The sequence below is a fragment of the Pygocentrus nattereri genome, chromosome 28, assembly GCF_015220715.1.
Source record: "Pygocentrus nattereri isolate fPygNat1 chromosome 28, fPygNat1.pri, whole genome shotgun sequence".
In the NCBI taxonomy this organism is placed as follows: Eukaryota; Metazoa; Chordata; class Actinopteri; order Characiformes; family Serrasalmidae; genus Pygocentrus; species Pygocentrus nattereri.
The window spans coordinates 7,860,676-7,880,592 of NC_051238.1; the positions used below are offsets into that span (position 1 = coordinate 7,860,676).

The 19,917-nt window shown below is 40.3% G+C and overlaps 1 protein-coding gene across 3 annotated transcripts in view; it reads right to left on the reverse strand.

The window, feature by feature from the left end:
* Window positions 1-323: 323 nt before the first annotated feature.
* The window catches only part of mbd1a (methyl-CpG binding domain protein 1a), a 29,261-nt gene continuing 9,667 nt past the window's right edge, over window positions 324-19,917 (reverse strand). For 2 of the 3 annotated variants that reach the window (XM_037535760.1, XM_017719444.2), the window contains exons 5-17: window positions 18,741-19,225; window positions 15,887-15,957; window positions 15,744-15,784; window positions 13,115-13,165; window positions 12,951-12,992; window positions 12,169-12,219; window positions 11,798-11,842; window positions 11,332-11,502; window positions 7,827-8,177; window positions 7,184-7,264; window positions 3,787-3,846; window positions 3,412-3,675; window positions 324-2,034 (exon numbers count right to left, since the gene is read on the reverse strand). In XM_037535760.1, coding sequence (XP_037391657.1) covers window positions 1,564-2,034; window positions 3,412-3,675; window positions 3,787-3,846; window positions 7,184-7,264; window positions 7,827-8,177; window positions 11,332-11,502; window positions 11,798-11,842; window positions 12,169-12,219; window positions 12,951-12,992; window positions 13,115-13,165; window positions 15,744-15,784; window positions 15,887-15,957; window positions 18,741-19,225 — 2,184 coding nt within the window. In that variant the 3' untranslated portion in view covers window positions 324-1,563. The remainder of the gene's footprint in view (window positions 2,035-3,411; window positions 3,676-3,786; window positions 3,847-7,183; window positions 7,265-7,826; window positions 8,178-11,331; window positions 11,503-11,797; window positions 11,843-12,168; window positions 12,220-12,950; window positions 12,993-13,114; window positions 13,166-15,743; window positions 15,785-15,886; window positions 15,958-18,740; window positions 19,226-19,917) is intronic. The other variant, XM_037535761.1, reaches the window with a different exon arrangement.

Here is a 19,917-nt window from a genome sequence, read left to right on the forward strand (position 1 = left end):
AAAATCTGAGGCCTCTGTTTAAAGTTCTTTCAATGCCCAACCATTTGTTATAGAACACAGAAGATCAAATTTGTTTCTGTATTGATTGCTAATAATAATAAAAAACAAATTATTATTATTATTATTATTATTATTATTATTATTATTATTATAAAGTAGTCATCCAACATTTATATCCAAGTAATGTCACAAAAAAGTCTAGTTGATTTAAGCCAGAGGTGGCGAACAGTTTGTTGATTTTCTTGCTCAACTGCACCTGATTCAGCTTAGCAGTCAATTACTTGGTTTAATCAGTGTCATACATGAAGGAAAAAAAATCAAACTGTGCTAATAAGAAGCTTTATTCAACGTAACAACGTTCCCACTTGATAAATGCTATTCTGTATAATTACTTAAGGCTATTATAATTACATAAGGTTATTTGGGAAACAGCACATTTTATGGTTCTGTGATTTATGGCACCTGTATCAAATAGCTCTGTACTGCAATGTGCAAATTAAAACAAAAGAACAACCTGTGCATCAATACTATATAACTTGAGGTTGAAAGATTAAACTGCTATTGTTTGATTGTAACTGTAGAGTTGCTAGAACTGAATTATACATAAGTTCCACATTCTGCATTATTTCGATGTTTTATTTTCATTATTCTGAGGCTTAACAGTAGTAGCTGTGGACAGCAGCACCCCCAAAAACTCTACAATAGATCTATAATCTTACTATTCTAATAAAGCCTTACTTGCACCAAATCAAATATTGAGAACCTGCTACTTTGAAATCTCAATTAAATAGGAGCTGATATGCAGCAATGATAAAAGCAAAGCAGATTGATTTGGGACACCAGTGACGGCTGAAACTGAACGATGGTCCGAGAGACCACAGAGGTAGTTAACTTCAACAACTTTCTTTTCTCTCTCCACATTTCTGAGAGCAAATCAGAGAGAACAAAAGAACCAGCAGCCAGTTGGACGGAAACAAGAACTTACCGATGGTCCCCTCAAAGGCTTCAGGATTAGCCTTGATGGAGATTTGGAGGACCTGTAAATACATGCATTGCTACAGAGAGAGTTCGGTCAACCAGGCAAAGAAAGCACCATTATAACAGGAGCAGCTCCAGGCTTATCTAACAAAAGCAACACTTAACAAGTGACCGGCTTGAAAGACATGTTCCACCTTGGGGTTTTTTTTCCGTTTTTTAAATTATAAATAAAAAAATAAAAATCTCTCAAACGTCCAAGAAGCATAAGTCACACTAGGGAATATTTCTAAAGGTTTGCAAGCTCGACTACAGCGAGATGAGTAGTATCTATCCCCCTGGAGCCACCACTGCTGGAGAGAACTGCTGCAAAACTTTGCTACCTGGAGTTTTGGCATAGCTTATACTTCAACACTCCTCTGGAATTTAAAAAAAAAAAAAAAAAAGATGTAAGAGGCTAAGAGTTGTGCCAAATCATGCAGTCTTGCTGCACTTACAAAACAATAAACCAGCAGTCTGCTTTGAGCAGGTCCTGGCTATGTGGACCCTCTGCCAAGTTCCCGAGCTTACGCCAATCCTGCTCAGCACTCAGGCCTCAACAGGTAGCAGACACCTCTCACAGCACTCATCGTCCTGCGGGATGAGCAGTTGGCACAGCGCAGCTCGGGCGCACAGCAGCGGGCCCTGACGCGACCCTGCCTCGAAGCTCTGGTAGCCCTGACACACAGCCAGCCTCTCCAGGTCCAGCAGCAGTGCTACCACCAGGCTGACTGAGGTGAGGCGCTGTGGGTGGCGCTCATAGATGGGGTGGGTGAGCAGCAGTGGTTGATTCTGGACGTTGATCTGATAGTAGAAGTCAGTCTCGATCTGTAGTACAGTGTCAGCCATGGGTGAGAGCTTGGAGCACTGGAAGAGCTGCAGCAGTGGACCTTTGGCCATCACACCTACCCAGTGGGCCGGCAGCACGGTGCGGCGCAGGGAGCTCAGAAGCTCCAGCAGGCCCGGGTCCTCGGTCGGGCCGTTTTCTTTAATGTCCGCCAGGCTGTAGATCTGCGTGATCTGCAACAAACCAAAGAGTTGGTCACAAATATTGTCATTCAAAAAAAAAATAAAAATAAATCTCTTGCAACTTGTTGGATTGTCTGGTGGTGACCCCAAACAAAGCATTCCTGGGTCATATTACAGAAACTTCTTACGTCTGAAATCTAATCTGTTTAGTCACCATGACGACTTCAGTCAGGACTGTATTTAGGACAGAGGCTATTACAGAACAACAGTTCTCGAGTTCAAGAACTCCACATATTACAGAAACATCCTAAACACAATTTCCTAAATTCTGTCCCAACTTTAAGGTAAACACCAGTGGTGTCTTAACTTCTGTTTTAACCATCTGTTTCTGTTTTATGCAGTGTCAGGCAGCATAGTTCACTATAACTAGCATAAAGACGCTACCTTAATATACTGAAAACAGTGCTCTGACTTATGAGGGTTTTTTAAGTGTAAAAAAAAAGTGTATTAAAAAGTGTTTAAGGTATTTTAAGTGTTTTAAAGCCCCAAATGCTGAAAACTGCATGTACCTCTCTGCCATGACCAGATTAAATCTGTACACCAAAACTAACATTAAACAGGCAGCATGATGCATCATATTTCTAACATTTTCATAACTTTCTGTAAGGGTGTTTTTGAAGGCATTAAACTTCTGCCTCCCATCATCACCACTGTGAACAATTCTGACTGGGTAGGTTTTTCCAGAATGCAGTCAAACTCTGAATGACTCTGTTCACATCTTAACCATTTAATTATTACACAGGGATAATAATTAAGAGAATGGCAAAAATTATCATCATCTACAGCCTCCCTACATGTCCCAGATCCACACAGAATGTGCCTAGTCTTCAGCAGCACAAAGGGGTCCAGTCCAGGACCCACTACAGGCTTATTTGGGGAAAGAGGAAAAAAAAAATGTGCAGGTTGCTTTTAGACAGGTGATATTCTTCTGAATCATAAATAGACAGCACATTTCCATGCATCCATTTTTCTTTTGCAAAAAAAGTAGATAATGGGTTCATCTATTTACCATTTTGGGCAATAAATGGACAATAAGTGGCAATAGACTCAATTTTATTATTGATTTGTTCCTTTTGTAGACTACTGACAGTCTAACAGTAATAAACAGTGATTTTATTGATTTGTGGCAAGTACTCATGCAGTAAGCTACAAATGAGATGTTGTTCTTACTTGGGAAGATTTGTTAGCCATACTCTTTGTGCAAGCACTAGCTTATTTCCTTTCCCACCATTACAAAACTCAAAAAGGGGAGTAACGTGACCAAATAACCTCAGGACATCTCTATTCACGAGTATGTTTGCAAGCTTTGTGAGCATACAGCCTTCACATCAGTTCTAATGCAGACACTCTAAGCACACCGAGACTCACCGATGGCAGGTCATCTGGAGGCTCTGGTGCAAACTGTGGTGCTGGGATGACCTGTGGCATGGTCGTCTCCACCTGGATCAGATCTAGCCAGCTCCTATTCAAAGCCTCACTCAGTTGTTCGTTACTGCTAAGGATGTTCGAGACTTGAAGATGGGCAGGTTTGTCCGGCACATTGCTGAACTGTACGGTGCCATTGCTGCTCAGCTTTACAGACCCCAGCACCTGGGAACCCTCAGGAAAGCCCGCCACAGTGCAGACCCAATCCTAAAAAGTACACACACAGGCAGATAAGAGGTTAAAGACATTCTTCACCCAAAAATACCAAAACAGATATTGAGTGACAGGTGGTGTGGAGTGTCTGGTAAATGTGCTCACCTGAGAAGACTGGCTGGACTCCACCATGCCTGGCTGACCGCTACTGTCCACAGTGCCATTCTAAAGCACACAACAGCAGCAGTTTGCACACAATCTCCACTACCAACAGTGTACACCAGTATACACATACATGAAGATGCCAGGAAGTCATACAGTGGTGTCACATAAGCCAGATGAATATGAGCAATGTTTTGTCAATAAAAACACACAGTATGTACTGTTTTACTGTATCCCAGTATAAGCTAACAGACCTGACTGTTTAATTGGCTCAGGGTATGAGTAGTACCATTACTAAAATCAACAATCACTGTGCTAAAGCAGTACTAACTCATCAAAACGATCAACACCGTGTCCACACATAACCCTGGAGAAGGTCCAAACAGTTCACTGGCTCATCTAATGTAAGGAAACTAAGGTAATTCCATCAATAATTTATTTTGAGATTCCACATCCCATTCTCAAACAGTTTTTCTTTAAATCCACACCGCTTGCCCTTCCACTTCTAGTAACGTTCAGGGTTTCACAGAACTGTAAACAAAATACATTTTATGTCTGTAAACATTACCATTTACGTTTTAGAGAACATTCTTACCCATGAGAAGTCGTGCAAAAGTGTTTTCTTTATTAACTGGTACAGAATGTTACGATCTGTGTCTGAACCTGGAGAAAAATCCTGTCTACCTTGTGTGGGGTGGTATATTATCCATGTTGGACTTTAAATCAGTAATTACAGTGAACTACAAAAAAAAAATAAATAAATAACAGCTACTTTTGTATTTTTTTAATACATCACTGTTTTTCCAGAACTGAGATTAAAAATTTTTGCTCTCCCACTGAGAAGCAGCAGATGGTCACTTATATGGCTGCTGTGACTAAAACAGACAAACTAGAGACGTTACTGTACAAATTTTAACAGGACTGCTATGATTATGAAATTTTAACTGAAGATTAATGGTCATATAAATAACTGCAAATTGTCATTTTCTTTTTTCATTGCATGCAACTCTTAAAAGCACAAGCCTAAAGTGGTCAAATTGGCTGATTAGCCATCTTGCTTTCCAGCTATGTTCACTCAACCAAATATCTAGAGTTACAGAGAATCATGTGTAGACTTCAGCAAAGCTATACTATGCGCTAGAGCACTAGATTACAAAGCATCTCAGTGGACACTATATTTCCAATAGTATTCTCTCATCTGGCTTCACACGCATATGAACTTCAGTGACATCCCATTCTTAATCCATAGGGTTTAATATGATGTCCGCCCACCCTTTGCAGCTGTAACAGCTTCAACTCTTCTGGGAAGGCTTCCCACAAGGTTTAGGAGGGTGTTTATGGGAATTTTTGACCATTCTTCCAGAAGCGCATTTGTGAGGTCAGACACTGATGTTGGACGAGAGGGCCTGGCTCACAGTCTCCGCTCTAATTCCTACCAAATGTGTTCTATCGGGTTGAGGTCAGGACTCTGTGCAGGCCAGTCAAGTTCTTCCACACCAAACTCGCTCATCCATGTCTTTATGGACCTGCTTTGTGCACTGGTGCGCAGTCATGTTGGAACAGGAAGGGGCCGTCCCCAAACTGTTCCCACAAAGTTGGGAGCATGAAATTGTCCAAATTCTCTTGGTGCTGAAGCTTTAAGAGTTCCTTTCACTGGAACTAACAACTCCTGAAAATCAACCCCACACCATAATCCCCCCTCCACCAAACTTTACACTTGGCACAATGCAGTCAGATAAGTACTGTTGTCCTGGCAACCATCAATACCAGACTCGTCCATCGGATTGTCAGATGGAGAAGCGTGATTCGTCACTTTCAGAGAACACGTCCACGACTGCACTTGACGCTTTGCATTGTGCTTGGGGATGTAAGGCTCGGATGCGGCTGTTCGGCCATGGAAACCCATTCCATGAAGCTCTCTACGCTGTTCTTGAGCTGATCTGAAGGCCACATGAAGTTTGGAGGTCTGTAGTGACTGACTCTGCAGAAAGTTGGTGACATCTGCGCACTATGAGCTTCAGCATCCGCTGACCCCACTCTGTCATTTTACGTCGCTGATCACTTTGTGGCCGAGTTGCTGTCGTTCCCAATCGTTTCCACTCTGTTATAATACCACTGACCGTCGACTGTGGAATATTTAGTAGTGAGAAAATTTCACGACTGGACTTGCACAGGAGGCGTCCGAACACGGTACCACGCTGGAATTCACTGAGCTCCTGAGAGCGACCCATTCTTTCATTAATGTCTGTGGAAGTAGTCTGCAGGCCTAGGAGCTTGGTTTTATACACCTGTGGCCATGGAAGAAATTGAAACAGCTGAATTCAATGATTGGGATGGGTGAGTGAAAACTTCTGGCAATATAGTGTATTTACTGCTTCCTTTTCTTGACGTTTTTGTCTCAGTCCAGCGGATCCAATTCACATCATGCTTGTGAAATCTAACGATAATGAATAAAGCTTGCAGTCGTTTAAATAATCATCTCAAATAATTGCTATTATGTTATAACTGTGGCAGGCATACAGTTCAGCAAACAAGAAGGGTTTGATCTACACACTGGCTAAAACAAAACCGCATTTGGGTTAATCTGGCCAATATAGAAAAAGCTGAGCTGAACCCGATATTGTGACAGTTTTACTAACTTTACACTTTTGGTGGAAGAAATGATATGAAAGCTAGAGAACACTCAAGGTCATGTGTTATTGTGAAAAACCTCACAGCTATGACAATCACACATGCTCCCTTATATGTTCTAATGTTTATATGGAAATAATTTATATGGAAATAATTCCTAAACACATTAAGATGCCACTTCTGAATTTTTTTCCCCCAGGTATTATATTGCTGTAAATGGGCTTAATACAAAGAACATGTATAAAATGAGTAATACCACCTTTCAGATAAATAAAAGACCATGTGCACATTACAGGCCTCCCCGCTCAGTTCTGATTTTTGCTTAGATCAGATTTTTCTAACTTGATGGCTTACATTCATGCATGCAAGTGACTCAAATCTGTAATTAATGTAATTACTCGTCTTGAAATGACTTGCACCGGCACCTCCATCAGACAGTTCAAATTAACCTCATGTGGAATAGGATATGTATACGATCTAGAACCACATATGAAAGGTGCTCACTTCTGATTTAAAAAAAAAAAATCTGATTGTCAAAAATTCTATTTAGGCCATGTTCACAATACCAGGCTGAAGTGGCACAAAGTGCGTTATACAACAGTTGCAGACTCTTATGGTTATAGATAGATATACAGTCATTTGCATTTAAAACTTCACTTGAGCTGTAAGTCCTTGTAAACATACTTAAGCTACCGGCACAAGACCGAGTTCTGACATTTTAGGCTGCAAAATAATTAGAACAAAAATGGCTTTTGGGCATGTGTTTTACCTGTGCACTGGGAGAGTAGCTGTTTGGGTAAAGCTCTTCATAAAAAACATTATTGCCATCATCACATAACACAAACTGGGCCTGTGAGAACAGGAGAGATAATGAGCACAACCATTAAAGCTGTAATTGTCTGATACACCTCTTAAAAATGCATTACTTCATAAATACTGTTGCCAGGTTGGAAAAGCTTTACAGAATGTTGGCAAAAATCAATTTAAAAATCTAATTTGATTTATTGAGTAAAAAAAATATTGTCTGGTTTTAAAGATCACAACTATTAGGATAGATGATCCTAAACTGAAGATTTTGTCCTGTAGTCTAATTGAAACGTCAACAGTTTTGCATGGCTTACTAATTTTTGGTTGGAATATTAGGATTTCAGCCTCACAAAGAGGCTTACCTTAACTGTTGCAGCTCATGGCAACAAGTATTGCTTTCATTTTTGGTTTGATGTGTATTATATATGGCAAAGATTGCAAACGCTGGTAATAACTTTGTCCTACCTGACAACAGTTGCTATAAAAGAATGTATTTGTGAGCAGAGCACGAATAAGTCAAGCAGATTTCAGCAAGGTCTGTAATGCAGAAAATATAACCTACAGAAAACAGAAATACTCTAAATTCGTTCTCTTTCTGACATCACCTCCTCTGGATCGTCCAGTCCATCCTCCTCAATCTCAGGCCCGCCCATCTCATCACCTTCCTCATCTTCCTCTCGTTTGAGACTGTACCTCCGTTTCTTTCCTTTGCCCCGCCGCCCTTTCCTCCTGGGACGCTGGTCTTCATCCTCATTATCATCAACATCATCATCATCATCATCATCATCTTCATTGTCAGTAAAATCGTTGTCCCATGAGCGGCGTTTCATTTTCTGCTTCCTGCGAGGCGTGCCGTGCTTTCGGACCTCCAGTTCATCAGCTTTTTCATCAGCCTTTTTGTCTTCGCCCTCATCAACCAAGCTGAAACGCTTTTTGAATTTCATTATTCTCCAAGTCTGCAGAAGAATAAACCAGGTAAGGTGAGGGTCATCAGTGAAGACATACTAGCACACATTACACACCAAGACTGCACTTACAGCAATTACACGGATACATGCTGTGATCGCAGTGTGCTTGCAATATACACTGTAGACACATGCTCATCCAACATTTCGTCATATCAAGGGTATTAACAGGGAGTTTGTGCCCTTTTGCTGCAGTAACAGCCTCTACTCTTCTGGGAAGGCTTTACACTAGATATTGGAACACTGTTGTAAGGACTTGATTGCATTCAGCCACACAAGCACTACTGAGGAAAGTTACTGATGCTGGATGATCTGTTCTGACTCCCACTCATCCCAAAAGTACCATCACTCCAGAGAACGTAGTTCCACTACTTCACAGATCAATGCTGAGGGGCTTTATACCCCTCCAGCAGATGCCTGGCACTACATATAGTGACCTCAGGTGTGGCTGCTCCAGAGTGTCCCAATTTATTAACAGTGCTTTTCTATGGAGATTAAACAAGCTGTGAGTGTGAAATTGAACACACAACAGAGCTAAACTGAATTAGAGGGGTGTCTTCCTACTATTGGACAGGTAAGTGTATTAAAACACAATGATGAAAATGAAAATAACATTACTGATTACTCAAAGTAGTAATAAATACATTCTGATTAATCTTATTTTGTTCTACAACAAAATGTCCTGATTTGTAAATGAAAGACATACATATATTTATAGGGTCAAGGTTGACTCACAAGGGCAGTTCTGGAGTAACGATTAACAAACGATGCACTGTGCAGCCCTGCCTTACGCCATAGACAAACACCCCCAGCTGTATGGGTGGGAATCTTTAGGCACCTCACGATTCTATTACAATTCAGAGGGTTGTGATGCGATTATAAAACGATTATCGATGCATCTTGATGCATTTTTTTTTCTATACAGGGTTTCTATTTTCTTACTGTCTGAGGACTTGGTACTTTTAAAGCAAAGTATTTGTGATGATCCATAATGAATTTACTTCCAATATCTTTTATTAATAAACCAAATGGAAGTGACGTGGCAAGTGAACTAGAAGACTCATTTCACTGCTGCTCTTTGGAGCACATGAGACGCTGCTGCCACTCATCTGCGATAAAATGCAGTTATGGTGAAATATGGTGAAGATCTCGGCTCCAACGTGTGCAACCTAGTGTGAAAGCACTAGCTCCATGGACTTACTCGCATTTATAAGCAGCGCAGTTGGTTTTGTGGTACGTTAAATCTGCAACGAGAGACTGCATCTCTCTAAAAAGTTGCGAAGATGAAGTCGTTTCTCTTTCAAATTTTCCCGTTCCACCTTAAATGGTGCAGCAGTTACACTCGGCACATCAGTCAAACTTTAAGGTGGAACGGGAAAATTCTAAAGAGAAGCAACATTGCCTCGTAAATCAGTTGAACATTGAGAAACATTTTACAAGAAACTGTTCTAGTTTTGAGGAAAATTCTGGCAGAGATGGGAGGAAAGAAGCTATAGCTGAGCTAAAGCTTCAAGCAGAGCAAATTAAGTCTGTGCTCTTGTTTATTTTTTTTTTTAGCCTTTCTAGGCTTAGGACATCAGCACACATTGAGACATACTGGGCATTAAAGGTCTCCCAAGGTGGTTTGACTCTGTTGAAAGTACAAAATGGCTCTTCTTAACATTTGGTTTGAGACTCCTGATTTAACCTGGTTTTTAATGCAGAGGGAGCCGGTTGGATTTCTCACTCATCCATGTGTGTTTTTGTTATGAGCCGCCACAGACTGTCTGGGCGCTGCACTTACCCACTTCCAAGTTACGCCTTTTACGTTCCGTCAACATTACATTATAAATTAGACATTTAGAAAATCAATTTTTGACATTCATGAATCGATTCAGAATCGTTCACGTCCGCATCGTGATGCAGCTCAGAATCAAGTTTTTCCTGCACCCCTACCCAGTTGTGTTGAATTAAAACTCTGGTCATAAACTTCCTCCTGGAGATCTACCAACCTGCACAGTTCAAACCTGACTGACTGAGATCTTTCTACTAGATGAGTTTACTTCAAGTGTAATCTAGTCATCTTTAATAAATCAAGTGTGTTAGAATGAGCTCCACAGCCTATTCCATATTTTTTCCTTAAAATGTGTAATAAGCTGGCATTCTGAAACGTGTAATATATTGCATCGCTGTTGTCGGGACGAAACATCTTGCCTTCATTTTTGACGTTTTTTTAGATTTTGACATAATTTGGAAGTACCTGTCACCCTTTACATTGTGTGTAAATTTCATGATGAATGGAGCAAGAGAGATGACCCAAAATTACTTGGAAAAAAGGTCTGGTTCCATTGACTTAAAATTAAAAGTAAAGCGTTTTTTCCTTCTCCTGTAAAGTTACCATTTTGGAGATATGGGGTTTTAATCAGACAACAGTGATGTATTATCCAAACAACACAACGCATTAAAAGTCACTAAAAGTTAGGGGTAATAAAACCTCTGACAACGCTCATGTCTGCTAACACACCTATGAGACTTTAGTGGTACCTTAGCACCATGTTACTAACAATTCACTTGAACATTTTTGGCTGTTCTAGATTAAATGCAGACATGCAAAGCTTGTAAAAGACATCCCATGTTTTCAGACATTAACATTTTCCCTTGTAGCAGTTTCACAGTTAATTGGTGGTCCAAGCTAGCACTCGTACTCAGCCAGTTATGTCTCTAGCACTTATGAAGCCCCCCCTCAATAAACTGGCCTCACTCATCTAATACATTAGACCTTCAGTCCAGCTCCTGAGGTCCTAACCAATGGGAGAGCTTGTTTGACACTAGCTAAAGACTATGGGAAAAAAACAGATTGGGTAATTTTCCATTGGGCGGATGATTAATTTAAGCCTTTTGTTTCCAACCAAATCTTAATGAAATAAGAGAGTTGCTGTAATACTTCCAGAGTTAAAATACAAATATTTTTCAAACACCCCCCCCCCCCCACCCCCTAGAACGTTACCTGCTGATCTATGTACAAGTGAAGTGAACGCAAGTGAATGTCTGCAATTATTAAATCCACAAGCAGAAAATAAATCATTTAAATTTTGAACATGCTCAAACCTGAACTTCAGCTTGCCAGAAAATGATGGCGATGAAAAGGTAAATCAAAATGATTTACCTTGAGGCGAGAGTGAAACTGGCATTGACGATAACGGCATTTTTGCCTTTTCTTGTTTTTCCCGCCATATTTGGGCTTGTCCATGCAGAAATCACATTTGCCACAGTCCTGGTCACGGAGGCAGGCCTTACACTGACCACACATCCGCCGTTTGCGTTTCTTCGGCTCAAACTGTTCACAAAACGGAATTGACACAGTCTGTCTCAATATAGGCTCTGAGGCAGTAGTTATAGTATCCAAAATGCTCACAAAAAAAATCTTCTTATTTAAATATGTAAAACGCAGCTTATTGTAGACTCAAGTACTTAGACTTAGGAAAAGCAGTTGGTGTGACAGAGAAAAAGCTAAAAGCATTTCCTATTACAACTACTAAAAACCTTTTTTACTTCCAAGCGCCACTGTGACAGAGATACCACCAAAGAACAAAACATTGGCAAAGAATTCTGTACTGTGACTTCGTACTCACGTCTTGGTCATCGTCATCAGCACCGTCATCATCCTCACTGTCCTGCTGCTCCCACAAAACATAATTACCAATCACACATTCAGTTTATACTACATAAAATGCCCAGTCATGCAGCACACATGAAGTCATCTATATATCTATAGATCTGTCTCTCTTTGGAAGAAGACCTATCGGATGCATATTAAAAAAAAAAAAAAATTATATTTATATATATATATATATATATATATATATATATATATATATATATATATATATATATATATATATATATATATATATATATATATATATATATATATCTTAATACTAAGACAATTATATCATATCAAATTGTGGGCCTAAATCAATATCCAACACCAAAAGCTTACCTTCTTGATTTCCTCCATTTTTTCCTTCTCTAGCCGTTTGGCCGTCAAGCTCTGCAAGTCAAACTCAATGTTAATAACACAGACACAATAAGATCCCTCTCACTAAATCTTATAAAGCCCTGCTGGTTATTTAATATTATACATGTTTCTGAAAAATATTTATGTAGGGGTGTCACTAGTCACTTGTGTGTTAGTTAATGCTACTGCATTAGTTCTAGGCTAATATGAGGCTTCATAATGTCCCAGATATGTCAAGATCCATTATTTGATTATACACTCTGATCCCTGATAAATTTTATAGATTCTTTACAAAGCACATTATATACACCAGTGCAGACACTATTATACCACTAGGTAGCAGTATAACAGAATGAACTTATCAAGTGAAACACATAACATCAGGTCAGCACAAGTGAACAGTGCAACTCTATCCAACTTTTTAGCTTTCTGTGCGCAAAAAATAAATTGTTACATTGAAAAAAAGTACTGAATAGAGACAAAGCCATATCATACAGAAAGGAAATGTAAATTGGTGCTAGTGTTGTGGCACTTAGAGCATTATGATGACTGGACCAATAGAAATGCTTAGGAATTAGGAAAAAAAGGAAAAAAAACCCAACTTGCATTAAAAGTAAAGGTTTTGCATTCTCCTCTAAAAGATACCACTTTCAAAAAATGCTTTTTTATACTTTTTTTGTGTAATAAATCTACTTTTATAAATTTTACTTCAACTACTTGAATCTGTCAATCTGTCAATCTGTGCGTGGGTTTTTTGTACTCACCGAAGCATAATGTTTCTTTCCAAGGGGAGAAATCTTCTTTTTCTGAAAAACAAACATTTTCTGCACAAGCTGCTTTTCAGACTACGATGGTAAGAGACTTGTTATATGTCTGTATAATTATATCAGCAGAAATTACACAAACCCCTGTGGAAGAAGATACTTACCAGGAAGCCTTCAGGTTTTGTTTTCCCAACCACCCACTTATCTTGCCCCACCTCGGGAGAAGTCATATTAAATTAACCCAGTTAGGATCCAAACTCAAATGCATATTAAAATACAAACAACATTTTTCCCCAGGTTTCAGTCTTATGGTTAATTACACAAAGCCAATTAAAAAGCAGATTTCAGGTTTCATATGATCAGGAATAAATGAAGCACCAGAAAAGAAGGCCCAAACGAGTTAAAATGTTAGTGTGTCCACAAGCAGAGGAAGGTTTAAATATAAAAATTATGCCAGAGAAAGGGTTAATTGTATGAAATTCCCGAGGTCCATACATGCACAGATGGAAAAGATGCTTCTTAATAGTACAGATTAAAGATGCAACAATATTTTGGGCACTGAAAGTTATTGAACAAAGATTAAACTAACTGAAAATCTACGCTATGAATGATCAGCTATTCTATAACGAATACTTGACAATAACATTAATAATAATAATAATAATAATAATAATAATAATAATAATAATAATAATAATAATAATAATAATAATAATAATAATATTGCTGACAATAATATTACTTGAAGCAACACTATGTACAGTATCTCACAAAAGTGAGTACATCTTGCAATTATTTATATCTTTTCATAGAAAAGATTGTATAGCAGTACAGATTTACTGTCCTCTGAATAGAACTCAACACACAGCCATTAATGTCTAAAAAACTGGCAACACAAGTCCAACACATGTCCAAATTGTGCCCAATTGTGGTGTTGTCACACCCTGGTGTTGTGACTCGTTCCAGGTGCGAACGGAGAGCAGGGCTGTTAAATTACGTGTTTTGGGTACAATTCTCTCATACTGGCCACTGGATAATAAACATGGCACCTCATGGCAAAGAACTCTCTGAGGATGTGAGAAATAGAATTGTTGCTCTCCATAAAGATGGCCTAGGCTATAAGAAGATTGCCAACACCCTGAAACTGAGCTATAGCACGGTGGCCAAGGTCATACAGCCGTTTTCCAGGACAGGTTCCACTTGGAATGGGCCTCAGCAGGGTTGAACAAAGAAGTCGAGTCCACGTGTTCAGCGTCATATCGCAAGGTTGGCTTAAAAAAATAGACGCATGAGTGCTGCCAGCATTGCTGCAGAGGTTGAAGAAGTGGGAGGTCAGCCCGTCAGTGCTTAGACCATACGCCGCACTATGCATCAACTCTGTCTGCATGGCCGTCATCCCAGATGGAAGCCTCTTCTGAAGCTGATGCACAAGAAAGCCTGGAAACAGTTATGAGTACCAAGACAACTGTCTCCTGCCTACAGTCAAGCATGGTGGTGGTAGCATCATGGTCTGGAGCTGCATGAGTGCTGCCGGCACTGGGGAGCTGCAGTACATTGAGGGAAACATGAATTCCAACATGTACTGTGACATTCTGTAGCAGAGCATGATCCCCTGCCTTCAGAAACTGCGCCACATGGCAGTTTCCAACACAGTAACAAACACGTCTGTAAGATGATAATTGCCTTACTGAAGGTAAAGCTGATGGACTGGCCAAGTATGTCTCCAGTCCTAAACCCAATTGAGCACCTGTGGGGCATCCTCAAGCGGAAGGAGGAGAAGCGCAAGGTGTCTAACATCCACCAGCTCCGTGATGTCATCATGGAGGACTGGAAGAGGATTCCAGTAGCAACCTGTGCATCTCTGGTGAATTTCATGCCAGTGTCTGTGGTCACACAGACACTTTTGAGCACAATTTGGACATGTTCACTGTGAGGTGGACTCACTTGTGTTGCCAGCTATTTAGACATTAATGGCTGTGTTGAGTTTTTGTCAGAGGAGAGTAAATCTGCACTGCTATACAAGCTGAACACTGACTACTTTAAGTTATAGCCAAGTTTCATTTCTATAGTGTCGTCCCATGAAAAGATAAAATATTTGCAGAAATGTGAGGAGTGTACTCACTTTTGTGAGATACTGCATATTTTTGTTAAAATTGAAAGATGAAGCAATACTGAGCTTTTAAAAAATGTCCAGCTCAATGTTTGGGTCTCAAATGCAAAAATCAACATTACAAGTTCTGATGTCAATAGTAGATAATTCACTTCAGTTTTGACAGAGTTCTCTTTGAACACCCACTTGGGGAAGGGGTGAGAAGCACTTTTCCACATTCCATGCAATTACACAATTCCAGCAGAGAGGTCTCGAAATCCCCAGATTTAACATAATGCATCTTATTTTACATAAACTGTTTTATCTCTTTTCAGCTTTTTAGATCTTTGGCCAAGTTGTTTCGTGACCAAGAGTTTCAGCCAATTTCTTATCAAATTTTTTATACCAATACAATATTTTGTATAATTTTTTTTACCAATACAACATAAAGGACTGAAGGAATAATAGATCATCTGAAGAGATTAATGCATCACAAACGTATTGCATGAAATGGTTATGAATATGTCATCTGATGCCCGAGACGTCGTTTTACGATAATTTTGAAATCATGTTATTTTGGTGAATCACTAGTGCACAGTATACTATAAAATAATAATACTGGTGGGTTTCATGTTAAAAGGTTAGATATACAAAGAATAAAGAAAGAGAAGGTGAGAAAAAGGAAAGGATGAGTAAATGCTTACCTTTTTAAAGATAATATGAGGAGAACGCTGCCTCTTCTTCGCTGAGGAGGGAAAAAGGCCATTATTTTTAAACCATGAAGACATTTGTTTATATAATTAAAGAAATGTTGTATAGTATTCTGTGTAGTATAATATTTACACACATGTGCATTTGGGACACAGCTCTTCTCCACTGCCAATGCCAGGGTATTTGCAGCCACAGTTTGCACAGCCACTATAAGAAAATGACTAGTGATTTTTTGTTTTCATTAGAAAACTGCAAAGAACACAAAGCCGTCTCTGATGTGTCTTTTTGGGCACTTAACTACAAAATTAAAACAACTCTTGCAACCAGGGATGCCCTTTTTTCCTGATCTTCAGGTGTCTGAACCCTGTCTAACCTAACTATTTGATAGGTATATATAAACCCTGATATTTATATAATTAAAATTTTAAATCAAACATACTTAGCTTAAGTTAAAGGCATTTACTGGTTAAAAAAACTTCACAACTGAATGCTTTCAGAGTTGGTTTCAGCATGAAAATTCACGATGCTCGTTGGCATGGTTTATCCTAAACTGTGTAATTAAATTCGACGTAATAGAATCTTTGCTGTTAGCGCCACCCCACAAAATACTGGCCTTAACAGATTTTGCAGTGAGTATTTTTATGTGAAACAACCCCACATTGTTGACATGTTGCCCATATCAGTTACGCCATCTCTATTTCCAAAACCAATACTGTATTTAAATGCCATCAATACTGGCACCGCATTGGTATCAGTGCTACAGCCATACAACACTGAAGGACTGTGAAAGAATATGAGTTCATCAAATAGGAACCAGACGCCTTAAGAGTTTCATGCCTCACAGAAATGTACTGAATGAAATGGTTATGAATATGGGGTCTGATGCCCAAGATGTAGTTTTTCGATAGCTTTGAGATCAGGTTAAGGACTAAAGCATATGTTTCCAATTCACTCATGTCTGCAAGGTCCAGGTGTTATTTTAAGGCAAAGTAGGGTCTGTACATACATACTAACTACACTGCTCAAAAAAATAAAGGGAACACTCAAATAACACATCCTAGATCTGAATGAATGAAATATTCTCATTGAATACTTTGTTTTGTACAAAGTTGAATGTGCTGACAACAAAATCACACAAAAATCATCAATGGAAATCAAATTTATTAACCAATGGAGGCCTGGATTTGGAGTCACACGCAATTAAAGTGGAAAAACACACGACAGGCTGATCCAACTTTGATGTCCTTAAAACAAGTCAAAATGAGGCTCAGTATTGTGTGTGGCCTCCACGTGCCTGTATGACCTCCCTACAACTCCTGGGCATGCTCCTGATGAGGTGGCGGATGGTCTCCTGAGGTATCTCCTCCCAGACCCTAAAGCATCCGCCAACTCCTGGACAGTCTGTAGTGCAACGTTGGTGGATGGAGCGAGACATGATGTCCCGGATGTGCTCAATCGGATTCAGGTCTGTGGAACAGGCGGGCCAGTCCATAGCTTCAATGCCTTCATCTTGCAGGAACTGCTGACACACTCCAGCCACATGAGGTCTAGCATTGTCCTGCATTAGGAAGAACCCAGGGCCAACCGCACCAGCATATGGTCTCACAAGGGGTCTGAGGATCTGATCTCTGTACTTAATGGCAGTCAGGCTACCTCTGGCGAGCACATGGAGGGCTGAGCGGCCCTCCAAAGAAATGCCACCCCACACCATTACTGACCCACTGCCAAACCGGTCATGCTGAAGGATGTTGCAGGCAGCAGATCGCTCTCCACAGCGTCTCCAGACTCTGTCACGTCTGTCACATGTGCTCAGTGTGAACCTGCTTTCATCTGTGAAGAGAACAGGGCACCAGTGGCGGATTTGCCAATCCTGGTGTTCTCTGGCAAATGGCAAGCGTCCTGCACGGTGTTGGGCTGTGAGCACAACCCCCATCTGTGGACGTCGGGCCCTCATACCATCCTCATGGAGTCGGTTTCTAACCGTTTGTGCAGACACATGCACATTTGTGGCCTGCTGGAGGTCATTTTGCAGGGCTCTGGCAGTGCTCCTCCTGTTCCTCCTTGCACAAAGGCGGAGGTAGCGGTCCTGCTGCTGGGTTGTTGCCCTCCTACAGCCTCCTCCACATTTCCTGGTGTACTGGCCTGTCTCCTGGTAGCGCCTCCAGCCTCTGGACACTACGCTGACAGACACAGCAAACCTTCTTGCCACAGCTCGCATTGATGTGCCATCCTGGATGAGCTGCACTACCTGAGCCACTTGTGTGGGTTGTAGAGTCCGTCTCATGTTACCACGAGTGTGAAAGCACCACCAACATTCAGAAGTGTCCAAAACATCAGCCAGAAAGCAGAAAGGTACTGAGAAGTGGTCTGTGGTCCCCACCTGCAGAACCACTCCTTTATTGAGTCTGTTTTGTTAATTGCCAGTAATTTCCACCTGTTGTCTATTCCATTTGCACAACAGCTGTGAAATTGATTGTCAATCAGTGTTGCTTCAGTGGACAGTTTGATTTCACAGAAGTTTGATTTACTTGGAGTTATATTGTGTTGTTTAAGTGTTCCCTTTATTTTTTTGAGCGTATATTATATATATATATATATATATATATTTTTTTTTTTTTTTCCTTCAGATTTACCACCTCATTTTCAACTCCTCAACTGTTGTAGACAATTTGTTCTAGTTCTCGTCACCACCACTGTATGAAAGTCCAAGGCTGCTTTTGTGGTAAAATGCATTTGTTAGACTGTTGTAAAGTTTAGAAAAGCACTAGTAAAAATTAAGCTTCAGTACCAACACTGCTTAATAATGATGACAAAGCACCATTTCACGTCAAAGCACTCTGAATGACTCTGCTCTGAACTCAATAATTGGAACAATGGGGAAATATTGATGCATGTCATTTGGCTGGTCATTTTTTGCCTGAACATTTTCTAGCCAACTGCAAATACGAGAACAAAGGTGATTGTTGTGGTTAGAGTGCCTTTTTACTCACCTAAGAGAGAGACCATTCTCTTGATTCCCTCCATTGAGCACTCTGCTAGAGTCCAGTGGCATTTGGAAGCCTGGAGAGCTTGTAAGTGCACTGGGATGTGTGAATAGGTCTCTCTCAGGGGTCTCAGTTGGGCTTAGAGGGGCCAGAGGGGTCTTGAGCCAGGAGTGGGCAAGCAGTGCAGCCTTGCCTTTTTCAGGAGTGGTAAAATGGCTGAGAATTTGGGGCGAGAGGTCACCCAATCTTAGAGAAGGTGAAAGGCTGGGTAGCTGGGCCTGGGGCCCTACTGGGGAAACTTGGGTGAGCTGTGGTGGGCTGTTGTATGGTTCATTTGAGGGTGAAGGTGTAACAACACTAGCTGCCAGGGTGTTGGGAGTGAGGTGGGGTTTCTGAGGGGTTCTGGTCAATTTGTCAGGAGTGTGGATAATGTTATGGTTCAGAGTGTTGGCCTTGGAGGAAGAAAGGCTGGAACGTGTGGACCTTCCACGCTAGAGAAAGCAAAGCAGGACATTCCACATTATAGAAAGGGTCACATTACACCTTGTCCTAACAGCAAGCACAGCCAGTGACGGCAGAAAATCTAGAAAGCCCCTGTTATTATTAAAAGAAGCATCAGGCGAGATGCTGCATGGTTTGATGGACACTCTATTCTATTTTTTGCTGCATCGCATCACACTGCATCGCAGTGATGTTCCCGCTCAAAAATAGATAAGGAGAAACAAAACCATTAGGAGAAAAGGAGGGCACTGTATAACCCTTCCTCTAAATCATAGAAACTATAAGTAATATTAGCCCAGGAAGTTACTAAATACATGTTTTGATGTATAGATGCAAACATCTTTTCTTTAAAAGCAGGGTTTCCATTGAATATAATTAATATACATTGCCCTCCACAAACATTGGCACATCTGGTAAACATGAGCAAAATGAGCTATAAAAACACTGTTGGTCATCTTTTTAATCTTTCATTCAAAGTATTATCAAAAATCTTGCCTTTATTTAAATCATGAAATAAATATATTCTCAAATCTGTGCGCGCCAAAACAGTTGGATCCCCTTTACCTTCTTATGAGTGAAATCTAACTGAAGTATCTTCCCAATAATTAATGTTTAAAGTTAACCTGAGCCATTTGGAGCGCTTAAATGATCAGCCTGTTTCACAGGGGCATAAATGAGGTGA